The sequence below is a fragment of the Trichomycterus rosablanca genome, chromosome 15 (assembly GCF_030014385.1).
Source record: "Trichomycterus rosablanca isolate fTriRos1 chromosome 15, fTriRos1.hap1, whole genome shotgun sequence".
Classification (NCBI taxonomy): domain Eukaryota; kingdom Metazoa; phylum Chordata; class Actinopteri; order Siluriformes; family Trichomycteridae; genus Trichomycterus; species Trichomycterus rosablanca.
Window position 1 is genome coordinate 20,714,118 of NC_086002.1, and position 24,277 is coordinate 20,738,394.

At 34.4% G+C, this 24,277-nt stretch overlaps 4 protein-coding genes across 4 annotated transcripts; all 4 read right to left on the reverse strand.

Annotated features, from left to right (window-relative positions):
* Positions 1-427: 427 nt before the first annotated feature.
* Positions 428-15,219, reverse strand: LOC134329071 (histone H4-like). Its single transcript, XM_063010317.1, has 3 exons — positions 15,201-15,219; positions 5,297-5,448; positions 428-577 (listed from the first exon to the last, which is right to left on the reverse strand). Exons 1-3 carry the CDS (start codon positions 15,217-15,219, stop codon positions 428-430), a joined length of 321 nt encoding a protein of 106 aa, XP_062866387.1.
* Positions 15,220-17,211: 1,992 nt separating this feature from the next.
* LOC134328924 (histone H3) lies at positions 17,212-17,622 on the reverse strand. Its single transcript, XM_063010166.1, has one exon. It carries the CDS (start codon positions 17,620-17,622, stop codon positions 17,212-17,214), a length of 411 nt encoding a protein of 136 aa, XP_062866236.1.
* Positions 17,623-18,162: 540 nt separating this feature from the next.
* On the reverse strand, positions 18,163-19,147 carry LOC134328367 (histone H2A-like). Its single transcript, XM_063009471.1, has 3 exons — positions 19,098-19,147; positions 18,312-18,666; positions 18,163-18,177 (listed from the first exon to the last, which is right to left on the reverse strand). Exons 1-3 carry the CDS (start codon positions 19,145-19,147, stop codon positions 18,163-18,165), a joined length of 420 nt encoding a protein of 139 aa, XP_062865541.1.
* Positions 19,148-23,384: 4,237 nt separating this feature from the next.
* On the reverse strand, positions 23,385-24,043 carry LOC134328844 (histone H1-like). The gene has a single exon (XM_063010075.1). It carries the CDS (start codon positions 24,000-24,002, stop codon positions 23,385-23,387), a length of 618 nt encoding a protein of 205 aa, XP_062866145.1. The 5' UTR covers positions 24,003-24,043.
* Between the last annotated feature and the right edge of the window lie 234 nt (positions 24,044-24,277).

A 24,277-nucleotide genomic window follows, 5' to 3' on the forward strand; every position in this document is an offset into this window, starting at 1 on the left:
TTTTATATAAAAATATATAGATAGGATAGATATATATATATTTTTTTGTTTGTTTTTTAAGCGAGGCATTTGGGCACAATGTTTTACTGTATTTTACACAGAGATCGTGTTAATGATTGTAGTGTAATCTACAGTATGGATGTACATTGGTAGTATGCAAACACGCCGTATGACAGCTAAACAATAATACTAAAATTACTAATGATAATTCCAAGCTTTTGGGCTACATAAAGTGAATGTGTTATTTTTACTTATGATGCTTTCAAGCTTTTGGGGCTAAACAAGTGATTTGCAAATGTACGCATCAGTGAACGTACTACTACTAATAATAGCAATATTAATAATAAACCAGAAAGAATTTTCTCTTTTGTAGAAACTATGGGTGGCTCTTAAAAGAGCCGTTGTGTTAGCGTGGAGATCTGAACGTTTAACCCCCGAATCCGTACAGGGTGCGTCCCTGGCGTTTCAGAGCGTACACCACGTCCATTGCGGTGACGGTCTTTCTCTTGGCGTGCTCGGTGTAGGTGACGGCATCACGGATGACGTTCTCCAGGAAAACCTTGAGCACACCGCGGGTCTATGGCATGCATTTGGGGCCAAAATCGTCTTAGTTCTAACGCCTGTACACGTAAAAATATTACGTGTCCAGACGTAAAATATGTACGTGTACAGACGGCAAAATATGACGTGTTAACGCCTCTTCACAATTTATAGCCAATCAGTGAACTATAACATGAATATATCTGCATGTGAATAAGGGACCGTGACAAACACTGACAATGTGCAACGTTTGGCTTCCCATATTCATGAGACGCGTACACACGTTACAACGTATTGCCTACTAAGCATGACACACATGCAAACGTAGCGTTACGTTATTTGCACGTGAGAGCACGCACTAAATACGCACTGTGCTCTTAATTTAAACGTAGGCTCATGTGACCGTGATGTAGTCCATTTACTTTACAAAATGGCTCTTCGAAATTTTCTTTTGAATTGCAAAAGAGTATTTGCGGACTGCACCAGACTGGCCAGTTCCAGCCATGCTCCGGCAGATGTGGATCTGATAATAACAAGGTAAAGTGCTAATTATGATTTTTGTTGTCTGTTATGATGTCTGTTTTCTTTGTTGTTTATATGTACTTTTTTGCATTTATCCACAAAATGAAATGAAGTTGAATTCTACAGTATGTCAAAATAAAACCGGGCCTTTTGATTTTGTAGATAAAACTGTCCATGGCATATTATTATTATTATTATTATTATTATTATTATTATTATTATTAAAGATTTTTAAATATAAAGTAGAACTTCAGTCAAAAAAAAAAATTACCCCAAACAAATATACTGTATTGTTCAGAAAGGTCATAGAAATCATGTACCTGCATAATTTTATTAATAAAATAAAATGCCTGTTTTTTTAATTATAAAATAAAATGCCTGTTTTTTTAATTATAGCAACAGAAGTTGGAATCAGTAACTGCCAGTTTTAAGACATGAGATACTCACATCAAGAAAGATGAACCATCAAACATTATTATGATGTCCATTTATTGTTTTATTTCTTTTTCTTTTTTTTCTTTTTTGTCTTTAGAATGGATACAATGTTGAGGAGTGTTCAGTGGGCAAGAGGAAGACTAGTTGAACCTGAAGTAGCTGATGGAATGCTCAATGTAATTTCTCAATTTCTAGAGGAAATGGGAGCAATTTCTGAACAGCAAGGTTTGAAATAATATTCTAAAGTAAATAAACTAAACTGCATAATCAACTAATTAAAATTCATAAACAGTTAATTATTGTTTGTGTAATGTTGCCAGCTGACCAAGGATACCATGCACCTCGATTTATGGGACGGGTCGGACGTCCAAGGTATTCTGTAACTCAGGAACAGTTGGAGTTCCTGTTCACATTTAATTTCACTATACCTCAAATTTCTGACATATTGGCTGTATCAACACGAACAACTAAAAGACTCTTAAGGTAAGACAAATTGCATCATTATTATTATTATTATTATTTTTGTTTTTATGTTTTTTGTGGATGGTCTTGTATAATTTAAATTTCATAATTCTTTCTAAAATCATGTGCTAAAATGTTCTTATATTAATTTATTAGTTCATTATAAGTCACAAAAAAATAAAATGTATTATTGTAGTGTGATATAGCTAATACTAATAAAGAATGAAGAGATAATTAATTAATTAATATATTCTGTTTATCACTGCTGTCCAATGAAAAACATTTCTATTTTAATTAATTAATTACTTGATTTATTTTTTGCATAATCTGAACAAAACCGATGAACGTTACACTGTGTAAAGAGTTTGGAATAAATGGATCAATAGAAATGCTCTAAAATTATTTGAAATAAAATCCTTTTACATTAAGTTTAAAGTGGTAGTTTGAACATAAATGTTGTGTGTGTGTGTGTGTGTGTGTGTGTGTGTTTACACACTCCATGGTGACTTAGTGCTATTTTTATAACATGCCCTGCGGGCGACACACATGGTCCATGCGGGCGACCAGGTGCCCCCGGGCACCGTCTTGGCTACCCCTGGCCTATGGTGTGTATTAAACACTGCAGGTTTGTCTGAGAATGAATGAATGAATGTTGACCGTAAAGTGCAAAGATTTAAATATGTATTGTTTATTTATGGATTTATTTAGATTTAATGCATTGAAATGCTCAAACACGTGACCAAATAAACCAACTAAAATCTATATTAATGCCAGAATCTGAAATCTTTTTTTTTTTTTTTAATAGTGTAATGAGGAGTTTTACTGGAAAAAGAGTCCAGCTGCAACTGAAACATGAAGAGCTCCAGCAGTGTGAGGACAACACCAGATGCCATAAGAAGTCTAAATTGGAAGTTTTGTTCAAACTGTTGGAACTAACTGAAGCGCAGTTCAAGAGACCTCAACACAACATTTCTGTTTTATGTACGTGGACAAAATTGTTGGTACCCTTATGTTAAAGAAAGAAAAATCCACAATGCTCACTGAATTAATTATATATTACCACCATCATTCTATTACTACTATGAATATATCAGTACACCTGATTATAACAGCAGACTTACAGGTGCATCTCAATAAATTAGAATATCATCAAAAAGTTAATTTATTTCAGTAATTTGAAAAAAAAAAAAAAAAAACTCATTATATAGATTTATTACAAACAGAGTGATCTATTTCAAGTTTTTATTTCTTTTAATGTTGATGATTATGGCTTACAGAATATGCACTCAATACTTGGTCGGGGCTTCTTTTGCATGAATTACTGCTTCAGTGCAGTGTGGCATGGAAGCAATCAGCCTGTGGCACTGCTGAGGTTGCCCAGGTTTCTTTGAGAGCGGCCCTCAGCTCGTCTGCATTGTTGGATCTGGTGTCTCATCTTCCTCTTGACAATACTCTATAGATTCTCTATGGGGTTTAGGTCAGGTGAGTTTGCTGGCCAATTAAGCATAGTGATACTGTGGTTATTAAACCAGGTATTGGTACTTTTGGCAGTGTGGTCAGGTGCCAAGTCCTGTTTGAAAATGTAATCTGCATCTCCATAAAGCTTGTCAGCAGAGGGAAGCATGAAGTGCTCTAAAATGTCCTGGTAGATGGCTGCGCTGACTTTGGACTTGATATAACACAGTGGACCAACACCAGCAGATGACATGGCTCCCCAAACCATCACTGATGTGGAAACTTCACACTAGACCTCAAGCAGCTTGGACTGTGTGCCTCTCCACTCTTCCTCCAGACTCTGGGACCTTGATTTCCAAATGAAATGCAAAATTCCTTCTGAAAACTTTCATCTGAAAACAAGACAGTTGTAGCCCATGTCCTGGATACGTCTGTGTGTGGTAGCTCTTTAAGCACTGACTCCAGCAGAGGTCCACTCCTTGTGAATCTCCTCCATATTTTTTAATGGCCTTTTCTTGACAATCCTTTCAAGGCTGTGGTTATCCCTGTTGCTTGTGTACCTTTTTTCTACCACACTTTTTCCTTCCACTCATTTTTCCATTAAAATGCTTGGATACAGCAGGAGGTTGTCAGTGACTGCCTTCTGGACATCTGTCAAGTCAGCAGTCTTCCCCATGATTGTGTAGCCTACTGAACTAGACTAAGGGACCATTTTAAAGGCTTAGGAAACTTTTGCAGGTATTTTGTGTTGATTATTCTACTTTTCTGAGATAATGAAGGGTTTACATTGACTGTAAGCCATAATCATCAACATTAAAAGAAATAAACGCTTGAAATAGATCACTCTGTTTGTAATGCATCTAAAAAATATGAGTCAACTTTTTGAATTGAATTACTGAAATAAATTAACTTTTTGATAATATTCTAATTGATTGAGATGCACCTGTATGTGATGATACAGGGACCTTTTGTCAATTATTTGTAGGTAGTTTGACCAGAGTAGGTCCCCCCTCATAAGCCTCAGTTCCTCCCAAGGTTTCTTCTTCAGCTCTGAGGGAGATTTTCTTTGCCACTGTTGCCCCTGGCCTCGCTCACCTGGGGGTTTTACATTTCATATTCAAACTTTTGTCTTTACTGGATTTCTGTGAAGCTACTTTTTTTTTTTTTATATTTTCCTCAATAAATAAACTCCCATTTTGTGAGATTTTGACCATGGCAATGTCAGAACCAGATATTTTGCATGCTTCTTTTGACTATGCTACAGGAAGAAACTTCATATCTAAATTATCATTGCTGCTTGTTATTGACTGAAATAACAATTAAAGATCTGGACCATTTTCAAAGTGTTTACAGATTTATTTACATTACTTTTAATATATGTGTGTATATTGATTTTATTTTTGTTTTATATTTTAAACTGTATCTTTTAAAAACAAATTAATTGCTTGTTCAAAGTAATAACCTAATGGTGTTTAATACTATAAATGTATATTTACATCATACTACATTTATCATCATAATAAAACTAAAGAAAATAATCCTACAGAATATCAAGAAATAAAGCAGCAGGTTAACAAACAAAGAATCACCGTCACTGTGCAACTTAATTCAATTTGTAAGTAAATATCTCCATCTACTGGCAAAATGCCAAGACGTTGTACAATTACGTCTGTACGGGTAAAAAAAAAAACTCTGGAAACATAAAAATATGCCGTCTGTACACGTAAAAAAAGTACCTCTGCAGACGCAAAAATAAGCCGTCTGTACACGTAAAAGAAATACGTCTCAATACATCACACGTACATATTTTACGTCTGGACACGTAATATTTTTTACGTGTACAGGCGTTAGAACTAAGACGATTTTGGCCCCAAATGCATGCCATACGGGTCTCCTCGTAGATCAAGCCGGAAATACGCTTCACACCGCCACGGCGAGCCAAACGGCGGATGGCGGGTTTAGTAATACCCTGGATGTTATCACGGAGAACTTTGCGGTGACGCTTAGCGCCTCCTTTTCCAAGACCTTTGCCGCCTTTTCTTTTTTTCTTTTAATATTTTATTTAAACTTCATCAGAGTACATGGAAATTACATTACATTATCAAGACAATCATTTACAATTTTAAAATCTTCCACAATTCAGAGTCCTTAAATAAAACATTCATTGTTCTTATTTTTTTCAGTTCAGTTCTTATATTTTTATAAACATTCTCTGCTGAAACAAATTGTTGGTCAATAGTCATTCTGCATCTTGTTTTCCATAATTTAGACTTCACAATACACAGTACTAACCACAAGAAGTCATGTTTATCTTTAGGCATGATTTCATCAAAAATACCGTAACAAACGGACTTCATATGAATTTTAATCTCAAGACCTAAATTTTCCATTTTGCTCCATACTTCTTGGGAACGATAACACTCTAGAAGAAAATGTTCTAAAGTTTCCTCTGTCTGGCATTTTGGCATAGGGCACATGTTTGTCTTCACAAAACAACTCCACTTCACTACAGATCTCACTGGAAGTCTCCTCACTGCTACCAACCATGTAATATCCCTTAACTTCTCAGATATTTTTTTACATAAGATATTATTTACACATTCTTTCTTTTCTTCCTCTCTAAGGCCTCTAAAATCCACTATATTACAATATTTCAAATCTACTATTAGCTTGTAAATCTTTTTATTAGAATCCTTAATCCAATCTATATTCAAAACATTAAATTTATTTATAAAATCACCATAAATTAATTTATAATAAGGAACTAAAGCTCTAGAGCGGCCTTTTTTCTGTTTCCAATTTGTGATGTTTCCAATCCAATCAGCTTGTCTGTAAATGCCATTTGCAATAATTTTACATACAAAAATTTTTGTTTTAATGGAAAGATCAATTGCTCCTAGACCACCCATTTTTTTCTGTTTATATAAAAGTTCACGCTTAGTTACTTCACGTGTTGAATTCCAAATAAAATTACAACATAATTTATTCATATTTTTAAGCCATTTATCTGTGGGAGGGAAAATACAGGATAAAAATATTATTTTTGATAAGATAAAGGTCTTAACCATATTTATTCTTGTTTTATAACTTAAATTACAATTTTTCCATTTACTAAATTCTTCTTTAATAATTTGTTCTTTTTCTTTCCAGTTATAATCTACACAGCCATTATTATCAAAATATATACCTAGGACTTTAAGATGTTCAGTCTCAGGTACATCAATTGGAAATTTTTTATTAATGTCTCCAATCCACACACATTCTGATTTTAAAACATTCAGGGTGGCTCCTGACACTTTCTCGTATAAGGAGAAATGTTCATAAATAATGTCTAAATCTTTTCTTGTTTTAATGAACACAGTAATATCATCAGCATATGCAGAAATTATAAATTGGTTGTCACCTAATCTAACTCCTTGTAGTCGTTTATCATTTCGAATTTTAGTAATTAATGGACTTAAGCCAAGAACATATAGGGCAGCACTGAGGGGACAACCTTGTTTAACACCTCTCATGACTTGAAAACATTCTGTCAAATTACCATTAACATTAATCTGCACATTAGATTTTATATACATACACTTAATCATGGCAATGAAATCATCAGAAAAATTATACATTTTCAAAACTTCCCATAAATATTCTCTTGATACAAAATCAAAGGCTTTCTTCTGGTCCAAAGTGACCATATAAAAACTTTCACCACTCTCAAACACCAATTCCCTCGAAATATTTAAATTATCCCACATTAGTCTTCCTTTGATAGCACAGGTTTGTTCTTTAATTATTATTAAATCTAATACATCTTCTAACCTATTCATTATTATTTTGGCGAAAATTTTGTAATCGATGTTCATTAAGGTTAAGTGTCTCCAATTATTAATATCATTTACATCTCCCTTCTTATACAATAAAGATAAAACACCATCATAAAAAGTGTCATGCATATAACCTCTTTTTACACCTAAATTAAACACCCGTGTTAATAAATTTGAAAAAACAAGAATATCAAAGTGATAAAATTCAGATGGCAAACCATCTTTACCAGGAGATTTTTTAAGATTCAGTTGTTTAATAGCAGACACCACTTCACATTCTTTAATACTTTCGCCTAAATAGTCATAGTTTGTATTATGTTTAAAGTCTAAGAAGGATTTTAAAGATTTTTTATCAATTTCAATTTCCTTATACATATCTTCACACAAATCTTTAATAGTATTCATTATCTCTTTAGCATCTGTAACTACTGTACCATTTTTATCTTTGATAGAACTAATGTAAGCCTTTTGTCTTTTTTGGGAATATAAATGAGTCACTTGAGATGAATTTAAAGTTTCATCAGAATTATATCCTATTTGAATTTGCAATTTTGTCAAGGACTCATTATTTAAGGTATCTATTTCTTTTCTTAAATCTGATAATTCATTATCTTCGTAGTCCGTTAAAAAACGTTTTTGTTTTAAATTAATATATTTTTTCATAATATAGTTATACCTTTTATTTTTTTTCTGATTTACCATTTTACTTCCGTGTTTTAAAAAATATTTTTAGAATTTCCCACAATTTACAATCATTTTTTATAAATACATTTAAAGACATGATTCTAAACAACTCTTCTTTTAATCCCATGATTACTTCTGGATGCTTTAAAATATTTATATTTAGTTTCCAATAATTTGTACTAATCTCTTTTTTAAAGTCAATCTTGGATATCACTGTCAAATGATCGGATTCAATAATTAATTTTGTCTTATAAGATTTTACTTGAAAATTTTTATTAACATAAATTCTATCAATTCTAGTTTGACATGAGCTATCAGATCTAGTAAAGTCAATTCGATCAGGACAAATTATTCTAAAAGTGTCTTGCATACAATACTCTTCCATAATTTGTTTTAAAACTTTTCCTTCCCTACTTAATTTAAATGGTTTATTTGAAATTCTATCTTTTTCATCGGTAATTGTGTTAAAATCACCACACACTATAATATAAAACCCTACACATAATAATGCTTTAACTTTATTAAAAAGTTGGATTTTCTTACTTTTGTCTTGAGCCGTGTATATATTTATTACTCTGATTTTTTTATCAAACCAAAACACATCAATAAACATTAATCTGCCTGGAATAATTTCACGTAATTGAATAACTTTTACGTTTTCTTTATAAAACATAATTCCGATACCGTCAGCTTTACTTTCCCCGATTGAAAGGAAACTCTTATTTTTAAACCACAAACTTTGTACATCTTTAACATCGTTTACATTTGAAAGCCGGGTTTCTTGCACACATAAAATATCAAAATTCTCCCTTAACAATAATTGTATCTTTTTAAATCTATTAGAAGCTGACTGAATTCCTCTTACATTACAAGAAGCAACCAATAAACTATTAAAGGACATTTAGAAAGATCATTTTTGAATTTTCTTTTTAACCTTTTTAGTAACTAAAACTTCATTACCTTCAGTCTCTTCTGAATAATTCCATTTCCGTTTGTCGTTGCTGTCTGTCAGATGTTCAGAAGTCTTTGTTCCTGTGCTTGTGTGCTCCATACTTCGACCCTTCTTGTTTCGGTGAAGTTCCTCTTTTCGCACATGAGGATTTAATGAAGAACTGCGTTTCTCTTTCAGTTCCTTGGAAGCAGACTTGTCGTCCTGGCGTATTTCCTCAGTTCCTTCATTAGAGATAAGTGAGACTTCTAAAGCAATGTTGCACGACTCCGATGCTGAACCTTTAGTTGACTCCTCTCCAGACTCAGTTGTAGATGAATCGTCACTGCTGGATGAACCACTGCTGCTGTCCTCTGTTGATGATGTTTCACTGCTGTCGTTATTACCAGTTTGCTTTAAATCTTCAACATTTTTACATTCTGTAACAGTCCCATTTTCCTCCAAAGTTGTATTAATAAAAAGGCTTTCAGTTTGATCCATTTCATTTTGTTGTTTATCCTTTGTCTGTGATAATTCAGGTTCATTACTAGAATTGGCTTCAGGTGGAATATTTTTTCCCCCAGCCTCAGTCGTTGATAACGGTTGTACACTTTCAAAACGGTTTTCCTTTACTTCTGTGCCAAAGCTTGTCTTAGAACGGTTAGCATAAGAGTTAGGGCACATAAAGAAAGTGTGACCCACAGTTCCACATAAATTACAAATTGCAGAGTTGTTACAATCTTTAGCTTTATGTCCAAAACTGCTACATTGCCAACATTTCACCTCCTTACATTCTTTAGCAATGTGATCAGTCGCTTGACATGTATAACATCTGGAAATTTGGCCTTGGTAGATAATTTTCCCATTGTACGGACCCAGTGAGATGTTGTTTGGAATCCCTATGTCTTGGTTGTTGAGGTCTTTCTTAATTCTCACTTGATATTTCCTAATCCCATACCAAATGCCGAACCGATCCACAGGCTTAATGGCTGGTTTTACAATGTCACAGAAGCGACGTAAATACATCTCCACATCTTCATCTGGAATTCTTCCTGTCCAAAATTTCACAATCACTGTTTTTATGTCAAACTGCAAAGGTGAGAATATTTCGAAATCTCTCCATTGTTCTTTGTTTGAATTGTAAATGTCCATGAAAACTCGTAATGATCTTTCGTTACGAAAACAAAGTTCAAAGTCTTTCCGGTTCGGAAGGCTGATGAAGGAGAAAATGTCTTCCCCACTCACCGACTGGGACATAAAAAGCTTTTCTGCCACCTCATCTCTGCTTGGAGCAGATCCAGATCCTATGAAGGAGATTTTCGCCCAGTATTTGAGAAAACGGTTATTATATGACTCTCGAAAAGACATACTGGAAGCTATACTTTCAAATGTTTGTACTTAGCGGCCGCAAACACCGTAAGGTGCTGCGGCCAAAACTTTCACGTGTTTGAAGAGGATTACTGATCAAAGCCGCCTTTTCTTTTTTTTATTTAATATTTTATTTAAACTTCATCAGAGTACATAGAAATTACATTACATTATCAAGACAATCATTTACAATTTTAAAATCTTCCACAATTCAGAGTCCTTAAATAAAACATTCATTGTTCTTATTTTTTTCAGTTCAGTTCTTATATTTTTATAAACATTCTCTGCTGAAACAAATTGTTGGTCAATAGTCATTCTGCATCTTGTTTTCCATAATTTAGACTTCACAATACACAGTACTAACCACAAGAAGTCATGTTTATCTTTAGGCATGATTTCATCAAAAATACCGAAACAGACGGACTTCATATGAATTTTAATCTCAAGACCTAAATTTTCCATTTTGCTCCATACTTCTTGGGAACGATAACACTCTAGAATAAAATGTTCTAAAGTTTCCTCTGTCTGGCATTTTGGCATAGGGCACATGTTTGTCTTCACAAAACAACTCCACTTCACTACAGATCTCACTGGAAGTCTCCTCACTGCTACCAACCATGTAATATCCTTTAACTTCTCAGATATTTTTTTACATAAGATATTATTTACACATTCTTTCTTTTCTTCCTCTCTAAGGCCTCTAAAATCCACTATATTACAATATTTCAAATCTACTATTAGCTTGTAAATCTTTTTATTAGAATCCTTAATCCAATCTATATTCAAAACATTAAATTTATTTATAAAATCACCATAAATTAATTTATAATAAGGAACTAAAGCTCTAGAGCGGCCTTTTTTCTGTTTCCAATTTGTGATGTTTCCAATCCAATCAGCTTGTCTGTAAATGCCATTTGCAATAATTTTACATACAAAAATTTTTGTTTTAATGGAAAGATCAATTGCTCCTAGACCACCCATTTTTTTCTGTTTATATAAAAGTTCACGCTTAGTTACTTCACGTGTTGAATTCCAAATAAAATTACAACATAATTTATTCATATTTTTAAGCCATTTATCTGTGGGAGGGAAAATACAGGATAAAAATATTATTTTTGATAAGATAAAGGTCTTAACCATATTTATTCTTGTTTTATAACTTAAATTACAATTTTTCCATTTACTAAATTCTTCTTTAATAATTTGTTCTTTTTCTTTCCAGTTATAATCTACACAGCCATTGTTATCAAAATATATACCTAGGACTTTAAGATGTTCAGTCTCAGGTACATCAATTGGAAATTTTTTATTAATGTCTCCAATCCACACACATTCTGATTTTAAAACATTCAGGGTGGCTCCTGACATTTTCTCATATAAGGAGAAATGTTCATAAATAATGTCTAAATCTTTTCTTGTTTTAATGAACACAGTAATATCATCAGCATATGCAGAAATTATAAATTGGTTGTCACCTAATCTAACTCCTTGTAGTCGTTTATCATTTCGAATTTTAGTAATTAATGGACTTAAGCCAAGAACATAAAGGGCAGCACTGAGGGGACAACCTTGTTTAACACCTCTCATGACTTGAAAACATTCTGTCAAATTACCATTAACATTAATCTGCACATTAGATTTTATATACATACACTTAATCATGGCAATGAAATCATCAGAAAAATTATACATTTTCAAAACTTCCCATAAATATTCTCTTGATACAAAATCAAAGGCTTTCTTCTGGTCCAAAGTGACCATATAAAAACTTTCACCACTCTCAAACACCAATTCCCTCGAAATATTTAAATTATCCCACATTAGTCTTCCTTTGATAGCACAGGTTTGTTCTTTAATTATTATTAAATCTAATACATCTTCTAACCTATTCATTATTATTTTGGCGAAAATTTTGTAATCGATGTTCATTAAGGTTAAGTGTCTCCAATTATTAATATCATTTACATCTCCCTTCTTATACAATAAAGATAAAACACCATCATAAAAAGTGTCATGCATATAACCTCTTTTTACACCTAAATTAAACACCCGTGTTAATAAATTTGAAAAAACAAGAATATCAAAGTGATAAAATTCAGATGGCAAACCATCTTTACCAGGAGATTTTTTAAGATTCAGTTGTTTAATAGCAGACACCACTTCACATTCTTTAATACTTTCGCCTAAATAGTCATAGTTTGTATTATGTTTAAAGTCTAAGAAGGATTTTAAAGATTTTTTATCAATTTCAATTTCCTTATACATATCTTCACACAAATCTTTAATAGTATTCATTATCTCTTTAGCATCTGTAACTACTGTACCATTTTTATCTTTGATAGAACTAATGTAAGCCTTTTGTCTTTTTTGGGAGTATAAATGAGTCACTTGAGATGAATTTAAAGTTTCATCAGAATTATATCCTATTTGAATTTGCAATTTTGTCAAGGACTCATTATTTAAGGTATCTATTTCTTTTCTTAAATCTGATAATTCATTATCTTCGTAGTCCGTTAAAAAACGTTTTTGTTTTAAATTAATATATTTTTTCATAATATAGTTATACCTTTTATTTTTTTTTCTGATTTACCATTTTACTTCCGTGTTTTAAAAAATATTTGATCTGAATTTTTAGAATTTCCCACAATTTACAATCATTTTTTATAAATACATTTAAAGACATGATTCTAAACAACTCTTCTTTTAATCCCATGATTACTTCTGGATGCTTTAAAATATTTATATTTAGTTTCCAATAATTTTTACTAATCTCTTTTTTAAAATCAATCTTGGATATCACTGTCAAATGATCGGATTCAATAATTAATTTTGTCTTATAAGATTTTACTTGAAAATATTTATTAACATAAATTCTATCAATTCTAGTTTGACATGAGCTATCAGATCTAGTAAAGTCAATTCGATCAGGACAAATTATTCTAAAAGTGTCTTGCATACAATACTCTTCCATAATTTGTTTTAAAACTTTTCCTTCCCTACTTAATTTAAATGGTTTATTTGAAATTCTATCTTCTTCATCGGTAATTGTGTTAAAATCACCACACACTATAATATAAAACCCTACACATAATAATGCTTTAACTTTATTAAAAAGTTGGATTTTCTTACTTTTGTCTTGAGCCGTGTATATATTTATTACTCTGATTTTTTTATCAAACCAAAACACATCAATAAACATTAATCTGCCTGGAATAATTTCACGTAATTGAATAACTTTTACGTTTTCTTTATAAAACATAATTCCGATACCGTCAGCTTTACTTTCCCCGATTGAAAGGAAACTCTTATTTTTAAACCACAAACTTTGTACATCTTTAACATCATTTACATTTGAAAGCCGAGTTTCTTGCACACATAAAATATCAAAATTCTCCCTTAACAATAATTGTATCTTTTTAAATCTATTAGAAGCTGACTGAATTCCTCTTACATTACAAGAAGCAACCAATAAACTATTAAAGGACATTTAGAAAGATCATTTTTGAATTTTCTTTTTAACCTTTTTAGTAACTAAAACTTCATTACCTTCAGTCTCTTCTGAATAATTCCATTTCCGTTTGTCGTTGTTGTCTGTCAGGTGTTCAGAAGTCTTTGTTCCTGTGCTTGTGTGCTCCATACTTCGACCCTTCTTGTTTCGGTGAAGTTCCTCTTTTCGCACATGAGGATTTAATGAAGAACTGCGTTTCTCTTTCAGTTCCTTGGAAGCAGACGTGTTGTCCTGGCGTATATCCTCAGTTCCTTCATTAGAGATAAGTGAGATTTCTAAAGCAATGTTGCACGACTCCGATGCTGAACCTTTAGTTGACTCCTCTCCAGACTCAGTTGTAGATGAATCGTCACTGCTGGATGAACCACTGCTGCTGTCCTCTGTTGATGATGTTTCACTGCTGTCGTTATTACCAGTTTGCTTTAAATCTTCAACATTTTTACATTCTGTAACAGTCCCATTTTCCTCCAAAGTTGTATTAATAAAAAGGCTTTCAGTTTGATCCATTTCATTTTGTTGTTTATCCTTTGTCTGTGATAATTCAGGTTCATTACTAGAATTGGCTTCAGGTGGAATATTTTTTCCCCCAGCCTCAGTCGTTGATAACGGTTGTACACTTTCAAAACGGTTTTCCTTTACTTCTGTGCCAAAGCTTGTCTTAGAACGGTTAGCATAAGAGTTAGGGCACATAAAGAAAGTGTGACCCACAGTTCCACATAAATTACAAATTGCAGAGTTGTTACAATCTTTAGCTTTATGTCCAAAACTGCTACATTGCCAACATTTCACCTCCTTACATTCTTTAGCAATGTGATCAGTCGCTTGACATGTATAACATCTGGAAATTTGGCCTTGGTAGATAATTTTCCCATTGTACGGACCCAGTGAGATGTTGTTTGGAATCCCTATGTCTTGGTTGTTGAGGTCTTTCTTAATTCTCACTTGATATTTCCTAATCCCATACCAAATGCCGAACCGATCCACAGGCTTAATGGCTGGTTTTACAATGTTACAGAAGCGACGTAAATACAGCTCCACATCTTCATCTGGAATTCTTCCTGTCCAAAATTTCACAATCACTGTTTTTATGTCAAACTGCAAAGGTGAGAATATTTCGAAATCTCTCCATTGTTCTTTGTTTGAATTGTAAATGTCCATGAAAACTCGTAATGATCTTTCGTTACGAAAACAAAGTTCAAAGTCTTTCCGGTTCGGAAGGCTGATGAAGGAGAAAATGTGTTCCCCACTCACCGACTGGGACATAAAAAGCTTTTCTGCCACCTCATCTCTGCTTGGAGCAGATCCAGATCCTATGAAGGAGATTTTCGCCCAGTATTTGAGAAAACGGTTATTATATGACTCTCGAAAAGACATACTGGAAGCTATACTTTCAAATGTTTGTACTTAGCGGCCGCAAACACCGTAAGGTGCTGCGGCCAAAACGTTCACGTGTTTGAAGAGGATTACTGATCAAAGCCGCCTTTTCCTCTTCCGGACATGGTTACTGCTCTCGTCGAGATGAACGAATCAATGCAGGACGAGCGTTCACAGCGAGATTGTTATTTCCTTCTACCGGACCTAGTTGAAGACAATGGGGCGGAGTTAAGCAGCGACCGCCCACTGTGACCGCAGCTGCTCGGAGTAGATCTCATGTAAAGCGCGTAACTTAGAACCTCCACTGTTTTATCCTCACAGTAAATCGGTCCACAATCGATGTGATGAATTCCACATGACATATTTTTCTGTAACTAATGTTTAATGTTAAGATTTTTTTTTCTAAACATGTCGTGCCAAAAGAAAGAAATACAAACAAAGAAACAACCTTAAACCTTATTACAACGTACTATAATCGCCATGTTTGTCGCATTTTTTAATATTGTACAATTAGGTGGGAAAAAGAGCCATTAGAGACATGACAATGTAGCCAAAAAAAAAAAAAAAAAACATACTAGGAATACGGAAAGACAGAGAATACAGCATTCATATTAAAAATCATTCAAAACATAAAAAAATTCATATTAGTTCAATCAGTACAGTTGTAGTGAATTCTGATTTTGAAACAAACCAATAGCTTTAGAAACCTTTCAGTGCTTGTGAAAGTAGCATTAGAGACACGTTATGATAAAAACAAAGATCTAAAACACCTGCAGCAGTGTAGGAGGAGGTGTAGGGTAAATAGAACATGAGGGTAAAATTGTGTTGGAATGTGTAACATATAAATGGACAACGCCAGTGTTTGTTGCTAGCTTTTACAGATGTGTGTGTGTGTTTGTGTGTGTGTGTGTGTGTGTGTGTGAGAGAGAGAGAGAGAGAGAGAGAGTGAGAGAGTTTAAAAAAAAGTAAAATAGGTGGATATTTACATTATCAGCATTTAGAAGACGCCTTCATCTAAAGTGACTTACATTACAGTATACAGTCAGAGCAATTGAGGGTTAAGAACCTTGCTCAAGGGCCCAACAGTGATAACGTAGCAGTGGTGGGGCTTGAACCAGTGACCCTCTGGTCACTGGCCTAGTACCTTAACCACTAGGCTACAGCTGGCCCTGGATATGTGTAACCTGGACTGCTAGAGCCATAGATGTTTTGTTAAAGTGGGTGTTAGGGTCATGAATGAGTAAATAACTAAATAAATACATAAACAATGAACACATTAACAAATAAATACATAAAAAATGTGTAAAGCAGTGTTTGGATTTGTCTGTGCTGAACAATACTGATGCAAGTCTTTATAAGTGACATCTGTGTTAAAAATATGTTTGTATATTTCACTGTATTGTCAGTATATTGTGAGAATATTATACAGTATATCTGTTCTAAAATGTCTCTAATTACCCTGTGTTGAGTACCTAGAATAGTATTTTATTATTGATTTATTGCTCTGAATAATAATTACTGATTATTAATCTTCTTTTTTTTTTGCATTAGTAGCGTAATATTTTTACCACCGCTGCAATTTACTGCTCCTTCTTACTTACTGTCATGTTTTTGTTCTGTTACTCTACTACTCATAACGACTATATTACTCTTACTAACTCAATGCTTTATAGAACCCCATAAACATACACCACTATAAACATTATTAATCATGTGTGTTATAAGACACCACCTGCCAACAAGGACGGATCAAGGATAGTCTGGGCCCCTGGGCAAAGAGTTTTGGGCCAGGGCCCCCTGACCTCAAGTGCCCCTGGGCGCTGGCCCGGTCAGTAATCCAGCCATGCCTGCCAATCTTTAATCTGCTGTACTTATGTAACCTTGTTTATAATTGTTGTAAGAACATGTAAAGTACATCTCTACACACACACACACACATTAACCAGTTTTTCCTAATATTTATAACTGATCAATATAACTAAATTATAACTCGGAACACGCACACACAATGGAATGATAAATAAATAAAAACACTTTATGAAAGTGCCCATTTCAGTGGAAGCATGTAAGTGGCTCTTAAAAGAGCCTTTGGGGATAACTGGATGGAGTGGGTTCGTTTAAGCACGCTCTCCGCGAATACGGCGGGCCAGCTGGATGTCCTTAGGCATGATGGTCACCCTCTTGGCATGGATGGCGCACAGGTTAGTGTCCTCGAACAGACCGACCAGGTAAGCCTCACTGGCCTCCTGCAGAGCCATGACGGCAGAACTCTGGAAGCGCAGATCGGTCTTAAAGTCCTGAGCGATCTCTCTAACCAGGCGCTGGAAGGGCAGCTTGCGGATGAGCAGCTCAGTGGACTTCTGATAACGGCGGATTTCACGCAGAGCCACGGTACCTGGCCTGTAACGGTGAGGTTTCTTCACACCGCCGGTAGCTGGGGCGCTCTTGCGGGCAGCCTTAGTGGCGAGCTGCTTCCTCGGCGCTTTACCACCGGTGGACTTACGAGCGGTCTGCTTGGTTCTTGCCATCACGTCTGGAACTCCGCACTTCACCAACTGTAGAACAGAATATGTTAGCCCGCCCAACACGCTCTATTTAAGCACCAGAGCCGCTCTGCGCTCATTGGGCGTCTTGATGACCCACTTTTCTCATTGGACGAACGTGTTTACGTCAAATTTGTCTTACTGGTCGGCGTTCTGCCGCTGCCTCGTTTCAGAAAACATAATATTTCCTCTATGCTGTTGGCGGGATTTATAATACTTTCCATCGTTTCTTGACACAGCCTACAATCGCATTTAAAGTATATACCTTTAAAAAAATATACTCTTGAATATTTCGTTCATTTTGCTTATTATTATTAGCATTATTATTATTTTTGTTCCATGTGTATTACACAAACACGTTTGTTGCACCACTTTTAATCGTCTATATTGTTGGTTTTGCTACTGCAAGTGATCTATAACTTCACTTATGTATACATATATAGGGACATATGTAAAGATAAGATAGATAGGGAAAAAATCTAACCGTAAATATTGATTTAATTTTACCATGTGATAAATCCTGTTTTACAACGTGTGATTCTATGAACAACAATATCACATTTGTTTTGTTGAGACATTATCTGGGGAAATTGCACTTTTTCTGTGGAAATGGGTGGCTCTTAAAAGAGCCTTTTGGTTATAACACGAGAGCGACTTTACTTGGCCTTGGCTGCTTTCTCGGTCTTCTTGGGCAACAGAACAGCCTGGATGTTAGGCAGCACACCGCCCTGAGCGATGGTTACACCACCAAACAGTCTGTTCAACTCCTCGTCGTTACGCACGGCCAACTGCAGATGACGAGGGATGATACGAGACTTCTTGTTATCTCTGGCGGCGTTACCAGCCAACTCGAGGATCTCAGCGGTCAGATACTCCAGCACGGCAGCCAAGTAGACAGGAGCACCAGCTCCCACACGGTGGGCGTAATTACCCTTACGTAGCAGTCTGTGAACACGGCCCACAGGGAACTGAAGGCCGGCACGGGATGAACGAGTCTTGGCTTTAGCCCTGGTCTTACCACCGGTCTTCCTTTTTTAAATAATTTTATTTAACAAAATTCAATCACATTACAAATATATACAGATCAATACATCATCAAAATAATTACATCAGTTCAAAATGTTTATTACAAATCCAGAGTAGAATAATACAGAAAAAAAAATATATTCAGAGCTTGTTCTTTTTCTTTTCCCTTGTTATACTCTTTTTTTTTTTTTTTTTTCTTTTCCTCTTTTTAATGAGAAAAAAAAAAAAAAAAAAAAATAATAATAATAATAAATTACAATCTTAATATTGACCAAGGAAATTGAGTTTTTTTTGTGCGCAAGTCTTCATTTTTTAGTCTTCTAAGATGGCATACAATTTGTTTAAAAACAATGTCTGGGGGTATATTGCATTTCTCGAAAATCATTTTACACCTAGTTTTCCAGATTTTTGTATTAACAATACAGACAACTAACCAATAAAGGTCATTTATTCTTTGAGAAGTATTTTCGAAGATTCCAAACATAATTGTTTTTTTATTTATTTCGAAATCTAAGTTTAAAGTTTAAATTTTGTTCCAAATATCAACTGATCTACTACAATTTATTAGTAGATGCTCGATGGTTTCATCTTGTAAACAGCCCTGTATCGGGCATAATTTTGTTGTTACAAAGCAACTCCATTTAACGATAACTCTTACAGGAAGTCTTCCAACCGTTATTAACCATATTGTATCACGTATGTTTTCAGAGATGTTTTTAGAGGAGACATTTTTTCTTACTTTTGTCGATTCCTCTTCGGTTAGTTGACTGTATTGTATCTTTTCACCATAATAATGATTATTAATTATGTTATAAATATCTTTATTGGTTTGATTTAGCCAGTCTATATTTAAATGATCATGTTTAAACATAAAATCTCCGTAAAGGAGTTGGTAGTATGGTATATTTAATCTCTTTTTACCTTTTTGTTTTGACCAATATTCTTTTTTTCCAACCCAAATTGCACCTCTATTCATGGCTTGTGTTACATTTTTACAAAATGCTATTTTTAATTTATTACCCATATCAACAGCTCCCAAGCCCCCATGTTTTTTTGGTTTGTATAATAGTGCTCTTTTTGTTACTTCTCTATTAGTTCCCCATATATATTTTACACATTGCTTGTTTAATCTTGTAATATATTTGTCATCGGGTGGTATAACTGTGGCTAGAAATAATAATTTAGACAAGATAAAAGTTTTTATAATTTGAATTCGTGTCATATAATTGGTAGCTTTATATTTTTCTAGTTCCTCTTTTATTAATTGTTCCTTTTTATCCCAATTTAGTTCTCTAGTTTTACTATTAGTTATATATATACCTAAAATTTTTATTTTATCTTTCAGATTTAGATTGATATGGGGTTGAATATCATCATCTCCTATCCAAACTCCTTCGGTTTTGTTTTCATTTAGTCTGGCTCCCGAAACTAACTCGTATGTTTTAAAATGTTCTTTTAAAATATCAAGCTCTTGTTGATCTTTTATTATTACGGTGATATCATCTGCATATGCTGAAATTTTAACTAAGTTATTGGGATCTAGTTGAATACCTTTGATTTTTTTATTATTTTTAATTAATTTTAAAAGTGGACTAATTGCCAAAATGTATAGGGCAGAACTCAGGGGACAACCTTGTTTTACTCCTCTATGACAGCTAAAATTATGAGTTAAAACACCGTTAACATTTATTTGTACTTCCGACTTTGCATAAAGCAGCTTTATCATTTGGATGAAATTTTCTGGAAAGCCATAGTTTTCTAATACATGCCATCTCTTGAGACGTAGTCAAAAGCTTTTTTCTGATCTAATGCTACTATGAAATAATTTTTATTTTTTTCATTTGTTAGTATATCTCTTATAGTGCTTAGGTTATCCCACATGAATCGCCCTTTTATAGCGCACGTTTGTTCTTGTTCTACAATTTTATTTAAAAATTCGTTCATTCTATTAATTAAAATTTTTGCTAATATTTTATAATCTACATTAGTTACACTGATTTGTCTCCAATTATCTAAATTGTATTGATCACCCTTTTTGAATATTAAATTTATTATGGTATGATAAAAGGAATCATGCATTTTTCTTGATTGCAAACCTTCATTATATACTTTCTCCAAAAGATCTATCAAGTCATTAGAAAATATTTGATAGAATTCAGCAGGGAGGCCATCTGACCCTGGAGTTTTCTCTTTATTTAGTTGTCTTATGGCTGATTCTATTTCTTCCTTTGTAAATGGTTTTTCTAAGTGTTCTAAATTTTCTATATTATTTCGTCCACTCATTGTGATGATCAGATGCGTTCGTGGAACAAAACTGAATTAAATTGGAGGCGAGCTCGAAGCGGTATGATCAGAGCGGTAGAGAGAACAGAGTGGCGACACTCCCATAGGGAACCGTTGGAAAGGGGGCGGGACATATTTTCTGTGCAGCTTCCGGGTTGTGGAGCTCTGTATAGTTCCAAACATCCCATAGAGCCCCATTCATTTTCACTACTTATCAAGCATTTTTAGCTGTTTGTTGCTTTGTTTTAAAAAAATAATGAATTTGATGTCATTAATATACTTAATACTGTTATTGTTTAGCATTTGCTCAGCACTAAATGTTACATGTTTATCTTAATTAATAGGTGTAACTGAATTTAGCTTAGTCAGCTAAGCTAAATTATTGACACTAGAGTCTTTTCACCTAAAATTGATTAATTAAAAGTTGATTAATCAAGAGTCTTGTTACAGAAATGATAATAAAACATCAGAGCCATAATAAATCATGCTACTTTTACTTTCATTCTTAAGTACATTTGAAGGTAAATTTAGTTTAGTACTTTAGTGGAGGTAAAGAGTATTTTACTTTTACTACTACTTTTACTGGAGTAATATTTCACCTTGGATATCTCTACTTCAACTCAGCTACATGGTTTGTGTATCTTGTCCACCACTTACATTAGACAAAATGAACTAGTGCATATTAATTATGAATTAATTCATGTATTACATGTAGGAATAAATTATTACTTACTCATGAAATAAGACATGAATTAATGCTATTTCATGTACCTGCACTATAATGTTAAAGGTATTGGTACGGTAGTGTGTTTATGAATCTGTTCATTCAGTGCAGGTAAACCTTATGAATCCAGCCACATGGCTTAGTGTTTAACCAAAATGATTATTATTATGAATCCTCGGGAAAGTGAAGGGAGATTAGTTTATGTAAAAAACTAAACATAAAAAACTCTTTAATCTCTGTACTGTATATCGTCTCTACTACTTAATGATATCACATTATGTAATGTATGCTAATATAATGTACTGTGTGTTAACAAGAACGACCTATTAAGTCATTATAAACATCAATCTTCCACTTCATATACCAAATTGATATTAAAGCAGATGCAGTAAATGTAAAGGCAGGTGAAAATACCCAGAAATTGTACAAATGTTTATTATTTAATGTTTAATATTTCATTTACTGCTGCCGGTCCCATAGGAGAACATGACAGCGCCGGGTTTGTTTGGAACTATTGGAGGGTTACATGAACCACGTGACCGCGTGGCGGCGAGATCAAGGAGTGTCGCAACTCTCTCTATCTACGGCTCTGGGTATGATATAGGCAAACTGGCTCTCTCCTATTGGCTTAGAGCGAAGTCACAGCTGAGCCAATCATAAACGCGCCGTCATGTCTCAGTAACGAAACATACACGCCCCCCTCACATATTGCCCCGCCCCCTCCCTCCTCCCCTCTCTTCTTCTCCGTTCTCAATTTTTAAATAGCTTTATTTGACAAGATTAAATCACATTACAAATATATGCAGATCAATACATTATCAAGATAATTACATCAGTTCAAAGTATTTATTACAATTTCAAGAATAAAACAAATACAGAAAGAGTGTCCTCAGATCTTGTTTTTTTTTCTTTTCCCTTTTTATAGATGTTTATTTATTTATTTATGTATTCTATTATAATTATTATTATTTATTTATTCATATATTATTATCATTTTTTTTTTTATACTCTAAATTTTTGCTGAGTGTAACAAAATAGATTAGAGTCTTAATATTGACCAAGGGAGTGAGTTTTTTTTTTGTACGCAAGTGTTCATTTTTTAGTCTTCTGAGGTGGCATATGATTTGTTTAAAAACAATATCTGGGGGTATATTGCATTGTTCGATGATCATTTTACACCTAGTTTTCCAGATTTTTGTATTAACAATACAGACAACTAACCAATAAAGGTCATTTATTTTTTGAGAAGTGTTTTCAAAGATTCCAAACATAATTGTTTTTTTATTTATTTCAAAATCTAAGTTTAAAGTTTTAATTTTGCTCCTCCGTTCTCCCGTCCATGTAATGTATGATACAGAAAAGCTTCTCTTAAGCAACAATTACATTATATTATGTCACAATAACATTTACACTAACAATTACATTATGTAAAGAGCTCATATACGTGAGTGCACATACATATACACATTTATACGGACAGTTTTATGAGGATGTGTGACAAAATCCTTATTACACATAGAACAAGACCAGTTATACTTAGTGTTTTTAACTCCTTGCTTATCACTCTCCACAACATATGTATGAATAGTTGTATGTTTGCATGCATGCTTATATGTATGTATGTGTTTAGGAAACGAGACTCTTTAGAGGAAGATATAGGTGGCTCTTAAAAGAGCCGTTTTAAGAAAACGAAGGTAATAAAACATGAACAAGTTTACTTCTTCTTGGGAGCAGCTTTTTTGGCCTTGGCCGCTTTGGGTTTAGCGGTCTTAGGTTTGGCTGCCTTGGCTTTTTTAGGACTCTTGGCTGCCTTCTTGGGGGTCGCCGGCTTCTTAGCCTTCTTGGGGCTCTTGGTGGCTTTCTTAGCGGCGGCAGCGGGTTTCTTGGCCTTCTTGGGGGACTTTTTCGCGGCGGGCTTCTTGGCTGTTACCTTCTTGGGCTTCTTTGCAGCGGCGGGTTTCTTTGCGGCCTTTTTCACTTTAGGAGCGGCGGCTTTTTTGGCCGCGGGCTTCTTCGCCTCGGTCTGCTTCTTGTTGAGCTTGAAAGAGCCTGAGGCGCCGGTGCCCTTGGTCTGCACCAGGATGCCCTTGGTCACCAGGCTTTTGACGGCGAGTTTGACGCGGGAGTTGTTCTTCTCCACGTCGTATCCACCTGCAGACAGAGCTTTCTTCAGGGCGGCCAGGGACACGCCGCTCCTCTCCTTGGAAGCGGAAACAGCTTTGACGATCAGCTCGCCGACGCTGGGACCCGCTTTCTTGGGTTTGGCCGCGGTCTTCTTTTTAGGAGCCTTGGCGGGGGCCGAGCTGGCCGGTGCTGGAGCTTCTTCTACCATCGTTGTTGGAGCTAAAACGGCGCTAAGAAAGAGCGAGTGAAGCGCTGTGCTCTGTTGTACAGAGACTCCTCCCTCTTACGAGAGGGGGCGGGGCTTTATAGCACACATGAGAACTGTGTAGACTCAGCTCGGCCAGCGCAGCGTCTGTGTGCTTCCGTGACACATGCGCACTTGTGTTTTCTCATGGCAAATAGTGATTAAAATACAAGTCCTGATATAAAATGCGAGGTAATAAAGTGCACGTCGGCCGAACATAAGCTCTCTCGTTCATGTAA